A 24,098-nucleotide genomic window follows, 5' to 3' on the forward strand; every position below is an offset into this window, starting at 1 on the left:
TATATAAAATTGCATGTACACATTCAACAGATTTAACAATGTTATTATAAATGGAGTTCTAATTAAAAAAAATATATATTTGCGTATGCACAGAATACACGAGTTAAAATTTCAAGTCAGTGTTATTGATGGCCCAGTAGTTTAATATTCTGCAATCCGAATTCAAAAATAGTTTCTGAGTTTTAGAGTGTTCTCTGTTTCCGTAGTAAATACACGCCATGCGGTAGGTTATAGTGCTTATTTACGATTAGACATTTATGGATTTCAGAATCACAATAATATATCATTAGCGCAGTTCCAAATTACAACTTATTATAGTCACTTAATATCAAAAAATGTCTATATGTATAAAATACATATAATCTTTGTCTAAATGAAACAGTATTAGATAAAGAAAAATTGTTTAGTGACGAAAACTATACTGTTACGTCTTAAAACAGTAGTCACAGTGTATTAACATACATTATAACATGACACCATAATAATATGAATAATATAGTAACTCACGACAACGTATGCCTTGGCGATATGTAATCATATGGAACAAAAAACTTGGGTTATTTTGACGAAGTAGGTATACACGTGTTGTACCTATACGTCATACACTACATAAATAATTTAATATAATTTATAATTATATATAGTCATTGCATCGTCAGCTACAAAAGTTAATCAATAAATAATTAATTAAAAATATTGCGTTGAAATAATGAAATTCATAAAAGTAATATGATAAAACCTATCTTTGTCCCGATTTGACACGTAAAAATTATCAAAAAAATTATCTACTAATAATTTACAGTAAAAAAGACGGGTTCTCATTAAAAAAAACAGAAGTTTGTGTCTTCATACGATACTCTTTCAAGCTTAAGTATGTAATACAAACATTTTCAAAATAAAAGTGTTATAAAAATCAGATTTTAAATAACTCTGTGCGTTATTGGGGCCATACTTGGTGAATTATCATGTATAAGTAATAAGTATGTTAAATTAAATTAAAAAAATTGAATGGTATTGAAACAATTTTATTTTGCATAATTATCTACATTATATTATATTACGTATTTAACTATTATTATTATTATTGTTATTATTATTACGTATATAAGCATTATTTAGAAATTAGCGTATACCTACTTGCACGATGCACCTCCCCCCCCCCCGATAAAATTCCTGGCAGCGCCTATGACTATTTATTAATATATTACTTCCTATTTGTGAGTTGTGAGGCATATGAATTATATATTTAACTTCGTGAAAATTTGTAATGAAAACTCGATGTCCATTCTTGAAAAATGTGTAAAAATTGATAAATTTTAGACGACATATTATATCATTTATAGTAGGTACAATTTATTATAGTGATCACAAATTGCATTATATGATTTTTTTCTTCGATGTCGTATTATACAAAAAGCTCGAATTTAATTTTAACTCTCTAAAAAAAAATTGTTGAAAATTCAAATGTATATAATATATCAAAATTTAAACCGTAACACAATACCTACTCGTATTAATATATAATAATCTCCTATACTGAATTAGTTACAATTTGATTTCGCACGATTAATGTCATATTATATATTATAATATATATATACCACGTATATAAATATATCATAGAACTAATAACTATAAAAAAATGTATTCATTGTTATTTTTAAAATAAAGTAATTATAATTTGCAGTGCGCATTTAACATGTGCGTCGTATAGCTGTTTCAAAAGAAAAAACTTAAATATACTATAAATTTAACTTTGTTTCCAATAATAACATTATATGCTATAGAGTTCATTGAAATAAATATGACTGCGTTATGAAATAGAATTTATATGAAATATTTGGTTTGTTTTATAAATACTTTAAACTACGTTGCGTGTCATTGAATTTATTGTAGTACGAATAGATAAAAAAAATAAGAACATTTTCATCACGCTGCAGCTGTGCACGTGCATAATATATGGTTTTTAAAAATACATTCAAATGATTACGCATTTTACGTCTTGTTTTTTCTAATCTACGACAATGGACAGAATTATGTCATGAAAACAACAACAATATAATATATAAATCATTATGTAACGCGGTGGCGTGAGATAAAAACACCGCGGTTGAACTGCTGGGGTTAACGCTGGAAAATGTTTCAGGGTGGTTTTTCGAAAAAATATCGTAATATTTGATATTGTCAAAAATGAATGGTTTCTATTTTTCATTTTGTTTTCCTTATAATATTTCAGTGAGGGGGAGTAAACTACCCTTCCTCTGCGTTTGCTCCTGTGGTTGAATTATTAGGGGTGAAAACAATTTAATATTAATTCTATTGAGGAATCCTTCGTAAAGTAATATAATGTACAATGCACATAGATTAAATAATTTCCCCTCAAAATATAACAGTATTAGGTGTATAATAATGGTTTAACTTGTAAATGATATAAAGAAAATATGACGCTATCAACCGGCGATATACAAATGTGTATGCGGTATGTTATATTAAACCACTTATTTAAATTGAATTGAATTATATTTTTTGTAAACGCTAAGTGAAAAACCGTGTCAAAAATGATAATTATTCATATACCTATGTTAAAAATTCTCGTATTTAACTTTAACCCTTCAAAGTGTTTTTATTTTGTTTGTTTGGCGTTAGCAACGATAATATCGTTTATGTTTAAAAACGTATATACATATTTTGAACATTGCTCGATGAAAATTAATCTATTATTATTTATTATGTATGTAGTATATAATAATGTTTATATTACACCTTTTCAGTGCATTATTCTATAAATGTAATTAAAAGGAACATCACATATAGCCATTTAGGTATCTATTTTACTTTATTTACTCATTACTTTGAACATTATCATATTTATACACATTAATTTATTAAACATACTATATCTCAGGTTATTAACTAACAAACAAACAACAGATATTACATTTTGCATAAATACGATTAAGTACCTACGCAATAATAATAATATAATAAATAACTTGTAACTTCATTAACCGAGAAATGATAGGTTTTTTTTTACAGAATATTCTAATGCAATAATAATTTGAATTAAATCCACATATTATTTAATATTCAATAACGTTTTATATAATACTCAAGTGCTACCAGTACTAAATAAAATATTGACTGAATAAATATTTACTAGAGAACATATGCCTCTCAATGTATATGTTTAGCATAATATTTGTATTTACATTTTCTTTTAAACAAAAATCTTTTGCTACAAAAGAGATAATTTTTTATTGTCGGTATGAGCTTTATTAAAAACCAGATTATCCTATTGTTTTTCTTGGTTAACAAAATTAGAACCTATAGGACCTAATCAAATGACATCCAAATACCATAAAGATCGTTGATTTTCAAATATATTATTCATTTCAACCCAAAATAGCGTAAACCGTAAACTGAGGTATACATAATGTTATAGCAAATTTAGAAAATATATTACTTTACTGTAAATGGTTGCTATAAAATGATCTTCTTCAAATGTCGACTAGAATAAAAATATTTTTAAAATACAAAATAAACGTTTATAAAAAAAAAATAATTTAACACTAACCTGTATCGAGGTCAAAATTGTTTTACTTTATGTTTTTGTTTTTGAATTATATCCGTGATTTAGTCTAAGCGTACTTAAAACGCCGGTGTATACCTACAAGTTTTGGACCAGTGCCATATCGTGCTTATGTCTTATAATATAGGTGTGATAAATATATTACTCACGTAGTCACGTGCCTATTCCTGATAATATGATTTTATTGTTTCTTTTATTGTGTAACGTCTTTGTGTGCATGTTGTATATAAAGTTTTCCTATTTGAAATGTTTTGTAAATCTCACGTATACATCTAATATAATGTACCTTGTCATAGTGTCGACTAAAGTCTAAACGCGGAAATATGGAATTAATGGTCGTGTCCGATATATATAAAATATGTGCAAACAAAGCAATCGTTTAAAGTGCATTATAGTGCAAGAGTATTATTTGATTCTTAAAAGTTTAAAATATAATGGCATAATGCTATACCTAATATAAAATATATAATAAAATAATATATATTTTAAAATATGAATAGTAAGCTAAATATATTCTCTATAAACCCCAAAATATGTTTAATCATGTAAAACAATATTTTTTCTACTAATTCTATAATCAAAAAATCGTCTTTTTTTCGAGCGCTGCATAAATCCAATAATATTTATCAAAACCTAAACATCCGCTCACGTATGCATTATACACCACACAATTTGAACGGCGATTTTTGTTGAACATCAATATACGTTTTAAATTTTAATTCACGGCCACAGTAATTTAAATATAATACGATTTTTATAATAGTTTTGTTTATTTCATATTATTAGAGAATGGCAATATCATATTGCGTTGCGGCGATATATTTATCATATTCTCAGAAGTTAATCGCCGAAGAGCAGTTTATTAATAAAATTATTGCGAAGATTTTGACAGTGTGAAAAAAACCACACGATGATAATAAACTTTATCGTAAGTACTATACATGTCTGCTATAACGTAGACATATAGTATAGGTATACATTAAACTATAACTTGCGAGTTTCATGAATTTGCGGAAACTTGGCGGGACGGTCGACGAATGGGTGTTGGTCGCCGGCGTTGCTTGTCGACGGATTGATTTTCGACAAGGCGTGTGATAATGTGTACGTTACACTTAGTGTGTATATTGGCACGTCTATACACTCACTTGTATACAACATAAACGACTGAATTTTGGGTAATTACGATTATTTGCGACTAAACACGACGAATGGAATATCCACGGTATGCAATTCGCACTGATAAAAAGGATTGCATATTGTAATTGTGAGTTATGATGGAGCATATTTAAAAAAAACATTTACCAGAAACCGTAAAAAATATGTTTATTTTTTTGGCTAAATATAATTTAAGAATATTCAACGTAGATAAGTTCCATAACAAAATAATAATATACAGATGTCTGATTATTCTTTTTGATAAATCAGTATATGTATATTATATACTTAATATATAATTACACCGATTTCAACTATTCAACTCGTTTAGATACATTACGATTGTTTTCCGATTAGTCCTTGTGAGGCTGCAATGGAACATTGCCCGTCTATAAAACACGCACCGCAAAGGCGTTTTTAGGTGTTGATATATGGGAAATAATTTATAATTTTGAAAACGTCTCCGAGATAAATTTTAATAAACAATGATAGGTACCAAATATATCGATGATAGTTATTATCAAATTTATTCGATTTTCTTACAATGCACTTTAATAGTTATTTCATAACTCGATCCATATCAATACTTTGATCCGCACTATTGTTATCGTAATTCGAATTGTATATAATTAAAAATAAGGAAATAAAGGAAGTGGATATTTGAATATTTCATGTAGGTTTAGACGTATAGAATAATATATATTGTGTGTGCGTGAGATATACAATAAATTTTAAAAAAATGTATGCATATAGGTACGTATTATTACTTACAACCTTCGCTTATACTAGCGATCGTATCGATATCGAAAAGAACACTATATTATTATAACTTTGACGGCTTTATTTTATTATTATTTTTTAAACGTATTATAATACCATATTATATTGACGATATAGGTATACCTACCTATAAAAATGTACATTGTACTTTTATCCAAAAAAAACCACAGCGTTATTATGAGTATAGAAGTACGTGACTATGATAAATATAATACGAGACCTATCTCATCTATTTTGCACATTTTATTGCAGTAAAAAAAGTGTAATATCGGTCAACGGTAAATCACCTATACTCCTATGACAAGCATATACTTATTTAAACAGACAACAACATATTATATTACATAATAGGAGAAACGAAATGAATTAATTACCATATTAAAGACGCGACCGCACAAATTTAATTCTTTCGTTTAACATTATGTTTACGTCCACAAAATGATAAATAATAATAATAATGATAATAGTACCTAGTAAGATATTTATGAAAATGTATAATATTAAGAAATTGAAGAGTTATATAGGAATAAATGTATATAACTTGTTGCATAAATTCTATTTCATTTTCACATGGTTGCATTGGTTGGTGTGCCTATTTTATGGTATATTAATCATGTATTATTAATTTAGAAAACTGAAAAGTGTTCAAAATAATGTGTGGTATGCCATTGCCCCTTGGAAAAAAATAGAATATTTTATTTATTTTATCATCGATTATTTTTACATCGACAGAATTATGTTTCCGAATTACGATGCGCATATAACATATTATAATATGAATTGTATTATTATGATTTGTGATAATTTTCAACATTTCGTGTACAGAATATAGTAAACAATACGTTTTTCGGCGATCGACTATTTTATTATTGTCTATTTCTCATTACAATATTAGTATATAACAATTAGTTGTATATTTTTATATCATATGTAATTTATTTGTATAGGTAATACGAGTATATGTACTTATCATCACTTGTGTATACCATACTTATTGCAAATATCTTTCTCATTCAGTATTAATTTTCACATAAGCCTGATAAGTTATCTTCGTATTTAAATAGCCAGATAGGTATGAGTACACTATCAGATGTTTTAGTTTCATCTCGCATAAAACAAAATACTAACATGTTCATTGTAATATTAATTATAATTTATTATAATGTGCACAGTACACGATCGTTGTATATACAGTGTGTTTTTTTATTGACTGCTGGGCCATTATCTCGATCCTATAATCGTATTTTTTGCAAACTTGAGTACACACTACTACACAGTTCTATATTTTTTACTTTTACATAATTATAATATAAATTATTCACCTATTATATTTTACTAGACATTTTTATTTAACTTTAACACTTAGGACTAATTAAGAATTTTTTTAAATTATTTAAACTTTCATTTGAAAAAGTATAGCAAGTTATAATCTATTATACATAAATATACGAAATGAGATATTTATAGTTACTTTTTAGGACAATATATCGTTATTCCACCAGATTTAACTTTTAATAATCAAATTCGGTCACTAAAATAATATATTAAAATTTAGGTTAATCATTTATGCATACATATTAAAATTCTTATAAAAATAATATATCTAATAAAATAAATTCAAATTATAAATTAAAAATTAAAAGCAAATACTTTTTAATTTTAAATAAGAGAGGTATAGAGAAGAAATAAAATGATTATGATAGTTATAAAAAATACAAAAATAAGTGCTACATTTAATTATTAAAACTAAAAGTTGAAAAAAAAACACTTAAATTTACTGAGATAAATAGAAAAACCCTGTATAGTGTATCTACATGTATATATCATCATGCATGATGAATTCCAACGCACGTGTACCAATGTATGGTGCCTGTAAAGTACCTAGTCAAAATTTCTCAAATTAATTAAGTTTTATTCCATAATATATATTTAACGCACTTATTACACGCACATCTTATTATATTGTAATAAGTAATATATAGTATAAACGTTTAACTCAATACAATAATTAACGGTTTAGAAGGCTAACTTGAATAGGTTTTACCTATTATTATTACCAATTACTTATTATCGTCATATATATTCCTACAGTATATGTATATAATAAAATCTGTGTATGAAATGTATAGATAGAAAACATGTTTGATTTTATTAAAAATTAATTGAAATAATAATTAAAAGAAACAATAATAGTGAACATAATTTTTTATTATAAAAACCTGTAATCGTTAAAAATAAGTAATAATCCAACTACTACTATATTATATATATTTATACCACAAAAAAGGGTTTTACATAATATGATTTAACATTTAAATGTAGAAAACCACATTGCAAAATTAAAACTTATTATGATAAAAAATGTATGATAGTGCCTATAATGCTATTAAGTTGAATAAATTATGTGTTTAATTTTACTACTAAATGTTAAAGCGTTGAGTTGATACTTGATGTAAAATCAATCGATTGAATGTTCACTGTCACTGGCTTTATTATGAGTATATATTAAACAATTAAACCATATTAAGTACAGAAAATATGGATGTTGAAAGTCTGTAAGTGCATCAAAAAGACAAACATTTTCAGATCATTATTAAAAATAATATAATACGTGCAATTAGGAAAAAATAAGAAAAAATAAGAAAAGAAGGACAAAGGTTGTTGTTGTAATTGAGGAATGGAGATAATGTCCAACAACAAACGATTCAATGATTCATATGAATATTATTATCGATACAGCGTTCGTTATTATTAACAGAACTAGAGCAATATACCATAAAATAGTCCTGATGTAGTGTTCCATCAATATGTATCATTTTGACTAATTTGTGGAATGTATAAAACACATAAATATAAATATGTATTATCAGACTCTAGTAAGTAAATTTTATTAAAAAATATATACATGTATTAAATTTATGGTTGAAAATTCTACAAGAAAAAGTAGGATTTGACATTTCAAGAAAACTTTCATGGTAAACACTAAACATGCCTAGCTATAGAAAAATGCAGTAGACTTTATTTATGCACTATTTAACTCCGAAGTGGGTATTCGCATAAATGTAAATATGTAACACAATTTTCAAAAGAACTTTTATCGCGCACTCCCCTGCCGCAGTACCAATCCAGTTTGCGGATACTAACACGCCATAAAAGGCCTATACGCGGCAATTTTTTATAATATAATAATATAAGTCACGGTTACAATATACGTACCTATATATTTTTTATATTATAAATAAATAGATTGGCAAGACGGATCCTTGGAAATATCATATAACGAAGGATATAAATAAACTTTTTTCGTTATACCTCTTGCGTTCAGTTATAATTCCATCGAGTTTGACGGGAAACTCCGTCAAACCCATTCACATAATCCATCAGCTTGTCGTTTAGAGTTTGACGTGTATGCTAGCTCTAACCACCAGGCCAGAGGCTCGTCGTGCGTTTGTGGGCGCTCGTCAAGTCTGATTAAACCGGTCGGTCGGGTCGTCGCCAATTGACCCAAGACACGCGACTGCTGTGCGTATACATGCCAATCGTTAGAAAAGTCATCATTTACAATATAGTAATAATATACTTCAATATATAATGTATACTATATATAGTCGTTATGCTACAATTTTCTTTTTTTTTTCTGTTTCCCGTCTACTTAATAGAGTTTACAGACGTATAGTACTATAATAGTAGATGATAATATGTTAAGTCTTAATTAAGTCCTACATGAATTATACACATAATAATTGCCAAACCATGAATTACTACATATTTCTTAGACTTAATATGAATACATCAGATATGCAAAATATAATTATAGAATTAGGTGACTATTTAATATATACTTACAGAAATAATAAAATAAAAAGCGTTTTAACTTGGTATGAATTTCAATATTATAATAATTAATGACGCATTCACTATAATCACTATTGACAATTATTATTACCCTTGCAATTTCAGTAACATATAACATTAAAATAAAATGATGTGTTCGATAAAATTTCGTTGAACATATTTTTATAATTTACTATAAGTCTATAACATATACCGAGATAATGTCTTGTAAATTATAATAATTAATCCGCCATATAAATATCATTACTAAATTATAAGCACGTACTTAAGAAGTAAGAATTGCCAGCCGTAAATATTTATCAATGTCAGTTCCTGTAATGATTTATCTTAGTTATCAGGCATTTCCTTCGAAAATAGTAACAATATCCCTCTGATTGAACTTTTTGTGAACTTTACAGGATTATTGAAAAATCGATAGCTAAATACTTTACAAGTTACAATGTGTATTACGATATTATTATTATAATATTATAAATACATGACATAAGTATTGCGAAACTAAATCATATTATTATTATTGATTGGACTAGCCCAAAAATCTCGATTAAGAATACAATTTAGATTTTGAGAACACTTCATTGGATTCATATGTAAATTACTAAGATTGTTTTTTAATATGTGCAAAACTTCTGTATACTGAGTGTAATATGATTTTTGAACTATTCTATAAACCCACAGAACAGATTAACATCACTTTGCCCAGAATCCATAAAAAAAAATAAAAGTTACGCCCAAAAAATAAAAGCCGGGCATACGCGTATAACATATAAAACTGATTAAACTGTAAAAAAAGTTTTTAGTATACACATAATAATACATGTTACCCCCCGCCCCCCCCCCAAAAAAAAAAATAAAAATAAAAAACCCGAATTATCGACAGAATCCTTTTGGCGGCGCCAGTGATAGTAGTTGTGATGACGCCAATTCCCGTCATGTCTGGTACGTTAAGACACTATATATTATATGATATTTATTTAGGAAACGCTTATAATGTATGGTTAAATATTATAAAATCCTATACATAGTATTATATATTACACCTATCCCAGTATTGGCATAAAAGTATTATAATAAAGTTGCATGACCGAGTTATAATTAAAATTACCTATGTTAAATTTACGATTGTAACTCACATTGATTAAACGACATATTATAATAATGCATTAATGCATTATACGTGTCCTTTGTTCTGTATCGTGAAATATTTTAATATGTGCGTGATAAACATATTCCAGAACACGAAGAGTCCGGCATCGAAGAACCTCCGACTTGTGAATCACCGGAACCGATGTCCTGTTACTTGCACCACGATCCCGACCATCCTATGTCGTCGTTTTCCGTCATCAACAAGATGCGAGTCAACATCCAAGTACGACAACTTAATACAAAAAAAATACGATATTCGTGTCCAATTTTATTGTGTTATCACTGTTATCAGATGTTATATTTTTGTTTCAAATATAATTCACAGCTCTGTGACGTTTCTCTTCGAGTCGGTAACAGCGTAACAAAAGCTCACAGATTGGTGTTAGCCTCTTCCAGTCCTTATTTTTACGCAATGTTCAACGGTGAGTGAAATAAGTTTTTTGTTTTTCTCATTAAAACATATTTATTTATTTTTAATAGATGACATGGCTGAAAAATTACAGTCCGAAGTCGAACTACACGACGTAGACTTGGGTGCTCTACAACTTCTAATTGAATATTCATATACTGGACAAGTACACATAACAGACGAAAATGTTCAGGTTTGTATATACATAATGAGTTATGTCAGTTATTACTTATTGGTATAATTCATTTATTCATAATACAAATTGTTTTACCGTAATACTGTATCAATGTCCAAGTTAAAATACAAAATTCAAAATACCGTAAATCTTGAAAGTTATAAAATATATTTATTATATTTTATATATACATACTACCTACTTAAATATTTGTTCTTATTATAATAACTGTATTATCAGTGGCATAACTATGATTATAGGAGGGACCCATGGCGTAAAATCTTAGAATTCGTTTTTGCATATCAATAAATGTAGTTTTTGGTGAGGACTGTTATTGATTATATATATTTATAAACCAAATCTAAAACATAATTATTACGTGGAATCATTAAAATATTTCACCTAATTAATAATATATGTATAACTTTTATAACATATTTTTAATTTTTTAATTCTAAATTATTATTGACGTATTATAATAATAACTATTTTTGATATCGTATTTTAATTTTGTACCTATACCGGCTATGGCTATACCTAACTAATATTTTTATTGATTATTTTCTACGACCAACTGTCCTAACGGCTATATCTATTTGTTCATACATATTAAACCTTGTAAATAATTAATATAATTTTAGCACTTCTAGTTATTAAAAGTGAAAGAAAAAAAAGCGAAATTTAATTATACGATAGTTTTAGAAATTATGTTTTGTATTTATATTTTATGTTTGAAATTGGCCTAGTAGTTGGTATAGTTAGAGCTAAATACTTAAATAATAAAATCGGAGTTGGGAATTAAATAAACATTCTATAAACCACTATGGCGTCACCATGTGTACAGTCTAACGAGTTCATATAATAATACTTATATAATATAGGTAGTTGTCGTTGGATTGTGGGAATACATTTGTCTATTTTAAATATTCCATGCAATATTTTAATTACTCTTCACTCTAAAAACTATTACAATATAATCACAATTATCTACTAGGTATATTATTATTAATATTATTATAGTATGTATTCCTGGATGTTTGAAAAATGGTGCACTGACTGTTGAGCGTTGACTCCTATGAACAGAATTACAGTATCTTTATCTCATCTAGATAAATTAGAAAAAGGGGAATCTAATGGTCATCTAAGATAAAAAATATATATGCCTGCCTGTCTATAAGATGCATTAAATAAGAATACATAATATATACTTGATTGCTTTTAATTTTATTATTTTTACTATCATCCACTTATTACAATATTTCTCAAAATAAATGTAATAACGGATTTTTATTTTTTTACATCAGTGTAATATAATATAAATTATATACCTCATTTATGCTTGATGTTTACGTTTATTATAAATAGCCAATAATTATAATCACAAAATACCTGTAATGTTTAGCTGTATATAACTGAAATTATGGAAGATAAGAAAACCAAACTTATAAGGTATTCTAGGTATTATTCAATAAAATAATACACAAACAAAAAAACCCACACTAAAACATTGAATTATTTGGATTAAGACAAGATTTATTTTTAAAAATTCTAACTTTTGATAAAAATGTTTACCTTTTTTTCAATTTAATAATAATAATTTCCATAATTTCTGGTTTAATTGGGTATGTTGGTCGATAGGATAATTAAATAGTTTAAAAACAAAAAAAATATGTTAAAATGTTCAAGTTTTGGAGAAACATAAAAAAATGCGTGGTAGGTTTGTTTTTGTTTAATGTATTTCTTCATCATTTTAGGTATACTTTCGTATAACGTCGGTCGGTCGGTCACTTCCCCTCGAAACACATTTTATAAAATCTGATACAGATAAAGTCGGTTGCATCTTCTGGCTTTCCAGTAACATATTTTTAATTTCTTTCTGGCAACTTCAGAATTACGATCACTAACAAACGTCTAACTAGAAACGACACGCATAAGACATAATCTATGTAGTAACTGTAGTAACACTAGTACGTATGTACTTACATAGTTACATGGGAAATACAGATTCGCATCTCAAAAATAAGATTAAGGGCATTCGTGAAGGCACATACGAAATATTATATACTTGAAACGACCCTCGGGGGGTATACGAAAGGAACGAGAAAAGAAAGAAAACTGAAAGTAATATACGTATATACACGCACACGCCAACTATAATCCTATCATCATCAATCTCGAGAGAGGATGACGCAAGTTTTCTCTTTCTCCCAAAACAATTCTACGTTTCTATCTCTATTCTCGTACCTTATTTTTATTAATGGTTCACATCGGTTTATTAATTTATATTTAAATATAGCTGGGTACACCAATAACAAACAAAACTGTTTTATCTGATTTATCGTATTTTGTAGTTTACGTTTTTAAAGTTTACGATTTTAATTACATTTTACATTAATCGAATCGATAAAAATAGTTGTCCATTTTGGATTTTACTTTCGCGGAATGGGTTATAAAAATCCCACCGGGATCCAAAATTAGACAAAATTAGTCGTTGACCTTATTCGGTCTATTACACACGCTGCAGCTCAGTTCATCGGTCGTGGCATTTGATTATGAACTTTTGTTTGCCCTTAACACATAATCCGTTTTTCTCGCCCGCAGCGGCACGACCATAACTAGGTCAGACGTTACGTGCTTAAGGACTGACGTTTTACGTCATATTACTATGTATATATATTAATATATACATAGCTAGTAGTGATGTCACGGTATAGTGGTGGTGTCATTGTACGTCCAAGGACACTACTGCCGTCGCGAATTTTCTTATCGAAAATAACTTTTCCCCTATTTCAACTATCTTTATAATATCAATATACGGATATGTTACATTATACGATGGTGTTTTTTTTCCACAGGTACTTTTACCCGCGTCTTCATTGCTCCAGATAAACTCAGTTCGAGACGCGTGCTGTACATTCCTGATGAAACAGTTACATCCGACTAATTGTCTGGGTATCAGACAATTTGCCGGTAAGTGTCCTCGCACGCTGAGTATCAATTATATATTTTAGTAATTTAATTAATTACACCAAATGTCTAGACAAATACGAATTTAAACAATATTTAAACACGAGTATATGAATATAATAGAAAACATAATATATGACTATATGTAGCTTCAGGTATAAATGGTATAATATAGCTCGGCGTATCGCGCGTAATAAATGTTTATTTATTCACGAAAATAATCGATGCCGATTACCAATGTATGGTGGACAGTTCATTGTACAAGTGTATAAAACGTATATTATCTTTAGGTACCTATATATTTGGTTAATATAATATAATTATTATGTAAAATGTCGAACGTGATCTCCCAACTGAATGTCTTGCATTCGTCGCATATCTAGCGATACGGCAGAGCTGTGACCCGTGGAGCAGATTGAAGTCGTTGACGTTTCCTTATATACTCGATGGTTTTCGAAACTTTTTATATAATATTCTAGTGTCCAATAAAATTATTAACAAGATACAAATAATAACCTCTCCAATATAATATCACTAAAACCTATCCTATCGTATAAGTCGTCGACGCAGTGAACTTCCATTTTCTAGATACGATTGGCTCAAAGCCATCTGGAAGCCCAGTAGATTAACAAGTAACGATCCAAAAATTAAATTAACTCTATAGAGCGGCCGTAGCGTATATGTTCAGATGAGTATAAGCTATAAAACCAAAAGTAATAGTTTTCGATCATATACACTATGACTATACAGTATATCTTTAGATATTATATAATATATTATATTATGACGTTGGCAAACATAGATCTATAATATAGTAGATTTGAATAAATATAATTATATGAATAAAACTTATATTTTTTCATAAGGAATAATAAATGATTTAGAATAATTTATTTATAAATTGTACATTTTTCGTTTGTTTTAGAGACGCATTCGTGCAACGAACTGAGGACCCGATCACACCGCTATGCATTACAAAATTTCGAAGAAGTAGTGAAAACTGAAGAATTTCTTTTTCTATCGTTCTCCGAGGTAATCGACTTGCTACTACTGTAGCAAATTTTATTTACGTATCAAATATATTAATATAAACCTGCTATAGAACTGCTGCGGCGAGTCCCCCAAAGGTCGTCGACGCTTGGCAGTCTGTCAGCCCAGACGGACTGCCCGGACTGGGGTAGAAATTTATAATGAGTGGGTGAAACCTTGCAGACATAGGTGAAGGGGTGTTATATATGGCGTCACAGACCGTCTACGGCGGGTCCTTGACAGCGCGTGGTATAGACTAATGAGAATTTTCACCCCGTACTAACGTTAAATTGCTTCTACCTTTCCACAAAATATTATCATTATTATTATTACAATTATTTATATTGTATCTACTCCGCGTGAAATTACTTTTTAATCAGGAAAAGCAATAAGATTTTAACATAGCTGAGATAATAATATACTTTTTGGTATAACAATAATATCACTATTGAGCATTAGTTTATTTTTTAAATTTTAGTCAATATATAGGTAATAGGTATATTATTTTATTATGGTTACACTGGCTACATTCTGTATGCCATAAAATTAAATGTTAATTAAATTTCTCTATAGCACAGACTTATATTTTTAACATTATCTATTATACGTATTTTTGTGTATTTAATATCGTTCGCCTGACAAACATGAAACAAAATTATGTCGTTTTATTCGTCAAGACTCTCTCCACGTCTGTTTAATATATTATACGACATATATGTATGTGGATTTATCCCCGCGGCAGACATCTGCTTATTAATAAAATGCACACGGAACGAAACAATATTATACATGTACCTAGTAAAAAATCAATGGGACACGGAGATAAAATACAGGATAAAGTTCCACCGCCAAGGCGGTTGAATAAAATAATAAACGAACTTATATATTATATTAGCAGACAGTGAGCCAGCTGCCTCCGGGGACGCGTATAATAGTTAATGTGCATTATATCTATTATCTATATAGTGTTTATTTTAATAACTAATATGTGATATATATTTATATAAAAACGTTACACGTGATAGGAAAATTGATTAAAAACCACGCATGAGGAGAAAGACTGTGGTTAAATGTTAAATAGATTGAATCACAGTAAAAGGTTAACTGGAGTAAGGTGATAGGTTTGTATAATTCGACCACCTAGCTGACGGATATAAATAAAATGTATGCAATTTACTTATCAGACGAAAAAAACTGCATTATAAAACATACCGCTTGTGTAATTTTCAGGTCGAAGATTTAGTATCTAACGACAAATTGAATGTTGTGTCCGAAGAGCAGGTTTTTGTAGCTGTCATGGATTGGATCAAACACAATCCCTCCGAACGATCGCAATACATTGCTCAGGTACAATAACAAACTCAAACGACTAGAACACAACTCATATAATATGCAGTGATTTACCAATCATGTTCACTCCCATTTTTTTTCATTTCACAGTGAATTTATTTTAATTATAGTTTTATTCGGAATTTTTTAGTAAACTTTATGACCTTGTTTTCAAATGCTTATAGATACTATTTAAATAGTATCCTATGTCGATATCTGCAAATTTTTTTATTCAAATGAAAATTGCTCTTTTTCGGTAAATTATTCAGAAGATGCATAGGTATTCATATTTATCTTATTAACTCAAAAAATACGCGTTCGAATTTTAATTAAAATACATCAACATATTCAAAATACCATCTACTTGACAATTTACCGGGTGATTATTATAAATTATAATTTTAAAGTGATTTTTATTTGAAAAAAAAAATTTGCATCGACGTAGGACACTAAAATAATATACAAAATCTAAGTATTTAAAAATATGGTCATTTAATATTTAAAAAAAAAAACAATTAATATATTATTAAAGAAAAATATGAGGGTATACTTGGTAAATCATCTGTACAACATACATATATTTTTTTATACTAATCAGACGCCCTTTATGTTTTACTTTTTACTTATGTACTTGCAAATTTTGTCTTGAGTACCGTATAATATGATACTTTTCAAAAATTGTCAAGATTATTTATTTATACCTAGGGAATTTTCCATACCATAAACTCTTATAATAACCAAATATAGGGATACTCGGCGTCTCGGCCCGATTTCATAAGACTACTGATGAGTGATGCACATATGATACTCAAGCCGTTCGTGGCAAGATCAGTGAAATTAATAGGGCAGTCATCTTGTTATAAATGTGATCGCTTACTATTAGATACATTGATATATAGGTTTCCGATTGCATCAGTTATTATATTCTATAGCCATGTAGGTGTTACCGTGTTACAGACAAAACAATTACCTAGGTACCTAGGTACATTTTGCATTTACTGTTTGTATTTATACGGCAATAAATAAATAATAATCATTATGGTTGTAGCGGTAGCTATATTACTGTCAAACGGATCACGACAATGAAGCAAATAGGTACCTATATAATATAATTATGTTAACGCTATTACGCGACAATAATTATTCATTATCTGGTTCGAATTACGGGACGAAGCGTTTATTATAAATTTATCACATTTTTTTTCCAATGGCAACCTCGATGATATGACGAGACGTACCTACCTATAGTACCTACGCACAATAATAAGCATGTATTGTATTATATTATACCACGGCCTATGGATTACGGATTCCCGTAAATAATGGTACAGTTGCTATTTCATATTTAAGACGCATACGGCATACCTATTATAAAAAAATCACGTGTATCGTTACGAAACTGAGTAAAACATTTGATACGACACGTGGCATTCAAAAGACTTCAGTAGTTCAGTGCTGTACACTGCACATGTATTATGATAATAATCCTTAGGTATATATAAAAGAAGAACAGGCTTTTTTATGATCCAATTTTGTGACGACACTATTTTTAACTTTTTTCACAGAGATGTTCCAAATACTCTCCCGAGTGTCACCACGTCACCCGATTTTTCATTTTTTTTTTTTGTCTAGTGGGAGAGGGGTTATATTTAAATAGGTGTTACAGGTTTTTAGCGTATCATGTAATTAATTAAACGATTTTTTTTTTCACAAAGTTTTTTCCAAATACTCCTACGAGGAAATCACTCTTATTATTATTTCCAATTTCATTTTATTTGTCATTTCAGTGATAATAAATATCATAAATTAAGTTAAATTACAAAAATGATTATGTATTATACATGACTACTCATTGTAAATTATGACGATTTCTAGTCATTGAATCAAACACTGACTTTTTTTCAAATTACCTATAGTGTCATTGGAAAAGTATGTCTGTAAACTTAAATTGAAAGAAGAAAAATTAAATATAAAAAAGACCCCCTCTTCAAAGTATAAAACGAGTACAAAATAATACAAATCCTCGTTAAGATATTAAAATATAATATTCTATTTGCCGTATAGGTACTACTACGTGTTATACATAAAAATAATCGTCTATAGAAAATAATAAAAGGCGTTAATTCCTAATATCTACTAGCCGTTAAGAATAATGAACATCACACTATAGCTGGCTAGTAATAAAAAAAAAAAAACGTTTTACTCGTCGTCTGGAAGGCACGGCATCGGACGAAACCATAATTTAGTTCATTTGCAATTCAGAGTTCAAACGTCAAACACCACACAAGAGTGAATGGCTGTAGTCTACGAATCAGCCAACATCAATGAAATCGAATACGCCGACTCACTGTTGTTATTAATGAAATCATCGGTAATCGTATATTATCATAATCGCAATACAATGGTTTCGTGTATTGAAGATACAGCAGTTGACGAGCCGACGACGTACGTAAAATTGCAGTTCTTAGTTGAAGCCGTCGGATAGGACGACAGACAGTAGACAACCCGGATAAAGAGGAGGCACGAAGTCTGGCGATAAGTCACAAACGCGCGTTTTCCGGCATCCCGTGATGGTGTGACGAGCGTTCACGGGTGTCGCGTGCTCGGTTATGGACGCGTTAGACGACCCCCTGTGCATGGCGGCAAGCCGAACGGCACACCCGCCTTTTACAATCGCGCGGCCCGACGGCGATACGGTGGCTGTATTATAAGCAGTACTGGAGTGGACAACGGTGCTACCATTTTAACGGCACCAATAGCAGCTATAGCAATCGTTACTAATTTACGAGAGATCGACAATTAATCGTTACGTAACAATGCGACCGACTGTTTGATGGACACGAAACGTCATGGGTAACGGTATAGTTAGAGCGATAATGTACTGCATCGCGCGTACAAAGGTATAACGACAAACGGTATAAAAGTTGGCGGGCGGCGACGGAACAGCCCGCGAAGAAGCCGGACAACAACGATAAAAACATTAAAAACGTACTAAAGCGTACGAAGCGGTGGCACACTAGGACGCATGTCGAAATAAAAACGTCCCGGTGTACAACGTTTACCTGTCGCGACACGGCCGGCGGAGGCTGACGAACCGCCGAACGCAATCGAAGACGCACATAAATAATACGGTGACCGATAAAGCAGCCGATCAAAATCGCAAATGGTATTTTGCGATCGTACAAAAATACGATGTCGGTGTCGGAGACGTCTCAACAACATATTATTGTAAAAGTAAAAATAAAATACAAATCTCGAGTGACATGGATTGCGGGAACATACAACCAATGGTCAACTGCAATGTCTAATTGCAGTGACACGGCGGTACTGAACGAGATCCGTATATACATATATATCCTGACTGTAGCCGTGATGGTGACGACATATATATTATTTATTATGTATCAGAATACTGTGGTGACATCACTGACATCGGGTCACGGACTATATAATGTGATATTAACGTCAATACGTCATTGATAACAATAATAATGAGCACAACGGAACAATTACATTAAGGTGACCGGCCAGTGTTTGCATCACCGGCGAAGACGCGCGATTTCGATGTGATGCTTCGTCCGGTAATAGTGAATTTTACGGGCCGTAGGTATTTATAACGAAACTGATGCGCCACCAATAACATACGAGGTTGACTCATATATATATATATATATATATATGTGTGTGATGGCAATGCAAATTACATACCAAGACGTTAGACGAATGGTGAATCGTCGGACGGCCGTTACGCACCAACACGATATATGGTTTTGAGTGTACCAAACACTCGTCACTCGATCTACGCTAATTAATTTTTAATCATGTAATGTATATAATTTATTTTTTCAATATATATAATAATACTTTTAAACGATTATAATCTTCAAAAGACTTAACATTCTTAGTGAAGATATTCTTAACATAATGGCTAAAACTTCGAGAAAATTAGATTTTGTATTGTAATTTTTTCTGTATATCAATGTTCATACTTAAAAAAAAGTAGGTATAGCTAGTTTTCATAAAAAAATTTCGTACGTTTATTAAAAAAAAAGTTCTACTTTTCTATAACTGATTTTCAAAAATACCCCCCAAAACTTTTTTATGTGTACGTCCCTGACGGCTAGGCTTTCAATTTATATACGAATCGATTTTTTTAACATACGAGAAAAGTCGGGCTTCTCAGCTAGTATTATATAAATGATAAAAACAGAATACGAGATATTGCTTTATACCTCCTTGGCCTTAATTCTTCACCCATATAATTGCTGTTGCTTCTGTAAGTAAAATAAAAATTATTTTCTAGAGGATTGGTATACATACCCCATTGAGATGATTAAAATAAATAAAATCATTTGTATTATCACATAATACATTTTTAAGTATTATATAATTTATAATAAATATAATGTAATATGTTTAAAATCCCTTTCTTTTATTTTTTTTTTTTGTTGACAATATTTCTAAAATCTAATCTGTTACTGAAGCTACAGTTACTGAATAATATGATTATATAATGTTTATTATTTATATTTTTTTTGTTTAAAAATGTATAAGATAGATTAATAAAATAATAAGAGGATGTCAGCGCATTATACCTATTTGTTTTCCACGTACAACAAATTATATATGTGTTCAGCAGAACCAATCATGTATTAATAGCTTTAATATTAAAATAATTGTTTGATCTAGATATTATTATACATTTTACCTTAAGTTCAAAGTTAAGGAAATTATCTGTAAATATAGTGTTAGGTTTCTTTTACAATATTTAAATTTTTAGGGCCCTGTGGGTCATTCTTATTTTTGTTTGATACAAAGATTGTTCCATGGTCCATGACATTATGGACAAAACCAATTATATCCTCCACCCAAAAAAAAAAAAAAAAAATAATAAAAAATAAGAATATATGATAAATTATATAAATAAAACCAATATTGGTTGACTGTTTGTTCGATGTCGACCAGGCGGAAATTATTGGTATTTGTAATTTTAACTCATAACTTATTATAATTATATTAATAACTTATTAGTTATTATTGTCGTGATAAATTAGTCAGTAGTCTTAAAACATATACATGTACTAATGTATCTACATGCTGTGTGGATACTATTTAGTTTTTTTTTTATTTGGTATTGTAATTAATTTTGCTGTACCTATATGGATGTTAAGGATGTTAAAATCCTGTCATTCCTGTATATAGGCACATTTTACATGCTGTATTCTAAAAAAGGAAAGTGAGGATGATAACTCCTAAAGATATCTCCGGATAAGTCTAAATAATACTGAAAATATATCAATAAAATGTTGCGTAAACATAATATTGAAGCTGTAAAAATTGTTTAAGGGTGAAGATTCTAATTAGTAATTAGACATAAATTTGTTCAAATTTACCTCCCCCCCCCTATAGAAAAGCCTATAAATATCTTAAATGGTATTTAGTATATAACGCCTAGAATGTCTTTCGTATTGCAGCTTTTGGGACACGTGCGACTCGCCCAAATGTCAAAGATGTTCCTGTTGAACGTAGTCGAGACGGAACCATTAGTGCGCAGTGAACCTAGTTGCAAGGACCTGTTGTTAGGTGCCATGAAGTACCATTTGCTGCCAGACCAAAGGTCTGATTTTGCTAGTAAGCAGACCGAACAAAGGAGCCCGGATGGACTTATGCCGTACATATTCGCCATTGGTGAGCATATGATTCATAATATTTTATACATTCGTACCTGTCTAATTAATAATTATTATTGTTTTATGCGTTATTATATAATTATAATCGAATAATATTTTATTTTATGGTTAAATTTCAAAAGGAGGAGGTAGCTTGTTCACTATACACAGCGCCGGTGAGTGTTATAACCCTAGACACGACCGTTGGCTGCCGATCGCGCCCATGTCCAAATGTCGAAGTCGTGCGGGTATCGTGTCACTGGGCAAATTGATTTACGCTATCGGAGGGTAAATATACTGTTGTATTATTATTATATCATCTATCCGTACCAAATTCCTGTACCCTATATAGGTGTATGCAATCATACTGGCACTGATGTACTAAGCTATATATTTAGTAAAAAATATTTAGCCAGGTGCCCAGATGTATATGTAAGAATGGACAAGGCCGTAACTGAAAAAAAATTTCGGTAGAAGGGGGAGGAGTTCGGACCCCTGGACCCTACCCCCAGTTACAGCCTTGTGAATGGGTCTGAGTTACTTATAGGATGGATATATAAATATATAATATTATAAGACGTTATATTTATATTTTTCCAAAAAAAATTAATTTATCCATACAGTAAAATTAGTATGGTATTTACATAATGTTACATATTATTTCAAATACGTAGATAGAGCTGTATATTAAAATAACACTTAACTTAACCTAACGAGTATTATCTAAATAATATGCCTATATTATATATATGGTTTATAGTAGTTTAAACTTTAAATACTTTAAATTATAGTATTATACGTCATATAATATAATATGTTATTAATGTTTAATTTAATATATATAATTATAACAATGATGATAAAAATAAGAATTTAATAAAAAAATTATATTAATACATTATTTTTTACAATTATATAATTTCAATATTATTATATAGTGGACGTATTTCATTTTTAATTTTTCGAAATTTTTGCTTTATAATACTATACTATATACATATATTATAAAGGGCACTGGATAGTAATTCTTTGTTGAACCAACTCAATATTTGACTTTTCTGTTTCTGCAGCTTGGTTATTCAGTATTCACGCAGGAAACCAATTTCGATTAGGTACTTCCCGTCTTCCTATTTTTCTTTATAGTTACCTTTTCAGTTCAGTTCAAAATCATATTATATTGAACGATTAAATGTGCCATGTATATATATATAAATTATAATATTAAATAATATATCAAACGATTACCCTTTATACTATAACTTCGAACCCTTCGACATTATATTGTTCATCGTATATATATATAAATATATTATATTATATTTTAGATACGATGGCATAGTGGACCTTTCTTCGGCTGAGTGCTACGACCCAAACTGCAACAAGTGGTCGGCGGTCACGTCACTAGGCACGAAGAGGAGTTGTTTGGGAATTAGCGCTAACCATGGATTGCTGTATGTTTGCGGTGGTTTTGATGGCGCATCTTGCCTGAGCAGTGTGGAACGATACGACCCACTAACCGGCGTTTGGTCATCGTGTCCTAGCATGACCACCCGTCGGCGGTATTGTCGCGTATCTGTCGTTGGTAAGATCAATAAGTTAAGGTCTTAAAGATTTTAAGATACGTGTATATATAATAAACATTATACATTTATGTAATGAGTTCCGATACCGGTACCTATGAAGTCACAGCTTACTCGTTAGTCATAAAATCTTAACCCAATAGTATAAAATTATATGGTCTGTTATTAGCACTCATCGTATGTGACACTGACATGACCACCATGACGTGCAAAAACCACTAACTAATTTAATTTATATTACCTATGTAACAATATTATATTAATATAACAATAATATACGTAAACGAGGAAACTTTTTTTTTAATATAATTTTATAGTCTGTAAATAGGTAGGTTATAGCCAAAAGGTAAACTTGATATTTATATTATATACTTACTTTATACCTGACCATTAATCTTGTACGTTATGTAAATTA

General features: G+C 29.5%; 1 protein-coding gene across 1 annotated transcript in view; it reads left to right on the plus strand.

Moving 5' to 3' along the window:
• The window catches only part of LOC132923441 (kelch-like protein 17), a 49,284-nt gene that overhangs the window by 21,745 nt on the left and 3,441 nt on the right, over positions 1-24,098 (plus strand). The window contains exons 2-10 of the mRNA XM_060987433.1: positions 10,615-10,748; positions 10,851-10,947; positions 11,006-11,127; positions 13,965-14,079; positions 15,002-15,108; positions 16,336-16,452; positions 21,909-22,122; positions 22,247-22,391; positions 23,429-23,685. Of these exons, the coding sequence (XP_060843416.1) occupies positions 10,615-10,748; positions 10,851-10,947; positions 11,006-11,127; positions 13,965-14,079; positions 15,002-15,108; positions 16,336-16,452; positions 21,909-22,122; positions 22,247-22,391; positions 23,429-23,685 (1,308 nt within the window). The remainder of the gene's footprint in view (positions 1-10,614; positions 10,749-10,850; positions 10,948-11,005; positions 11,128-13,964; positions 14,080-15,001; positions 15,109-16,335; positions 16,453-21,908; positions 22,123-22,246; positions 22,392-23,428; positions 23,686-24,098) is intronic.

This window comes from Rhopalosiphum padi, chromosome 2 (assembly GCF_020882245.1).
Source record: "Rhopalosiphum padi isolate XX-2018 chromosome 2, ASM2088224v1, whole genome shotgun sequence".
NCBI classification, from domain to species: domain Eukaryota; kingdom Metazoa; phylum Arthropoda; class Insecta; order Hemiptera; family Aphididae; genus Rhopalosiphum; species Rhopalosiphum padi.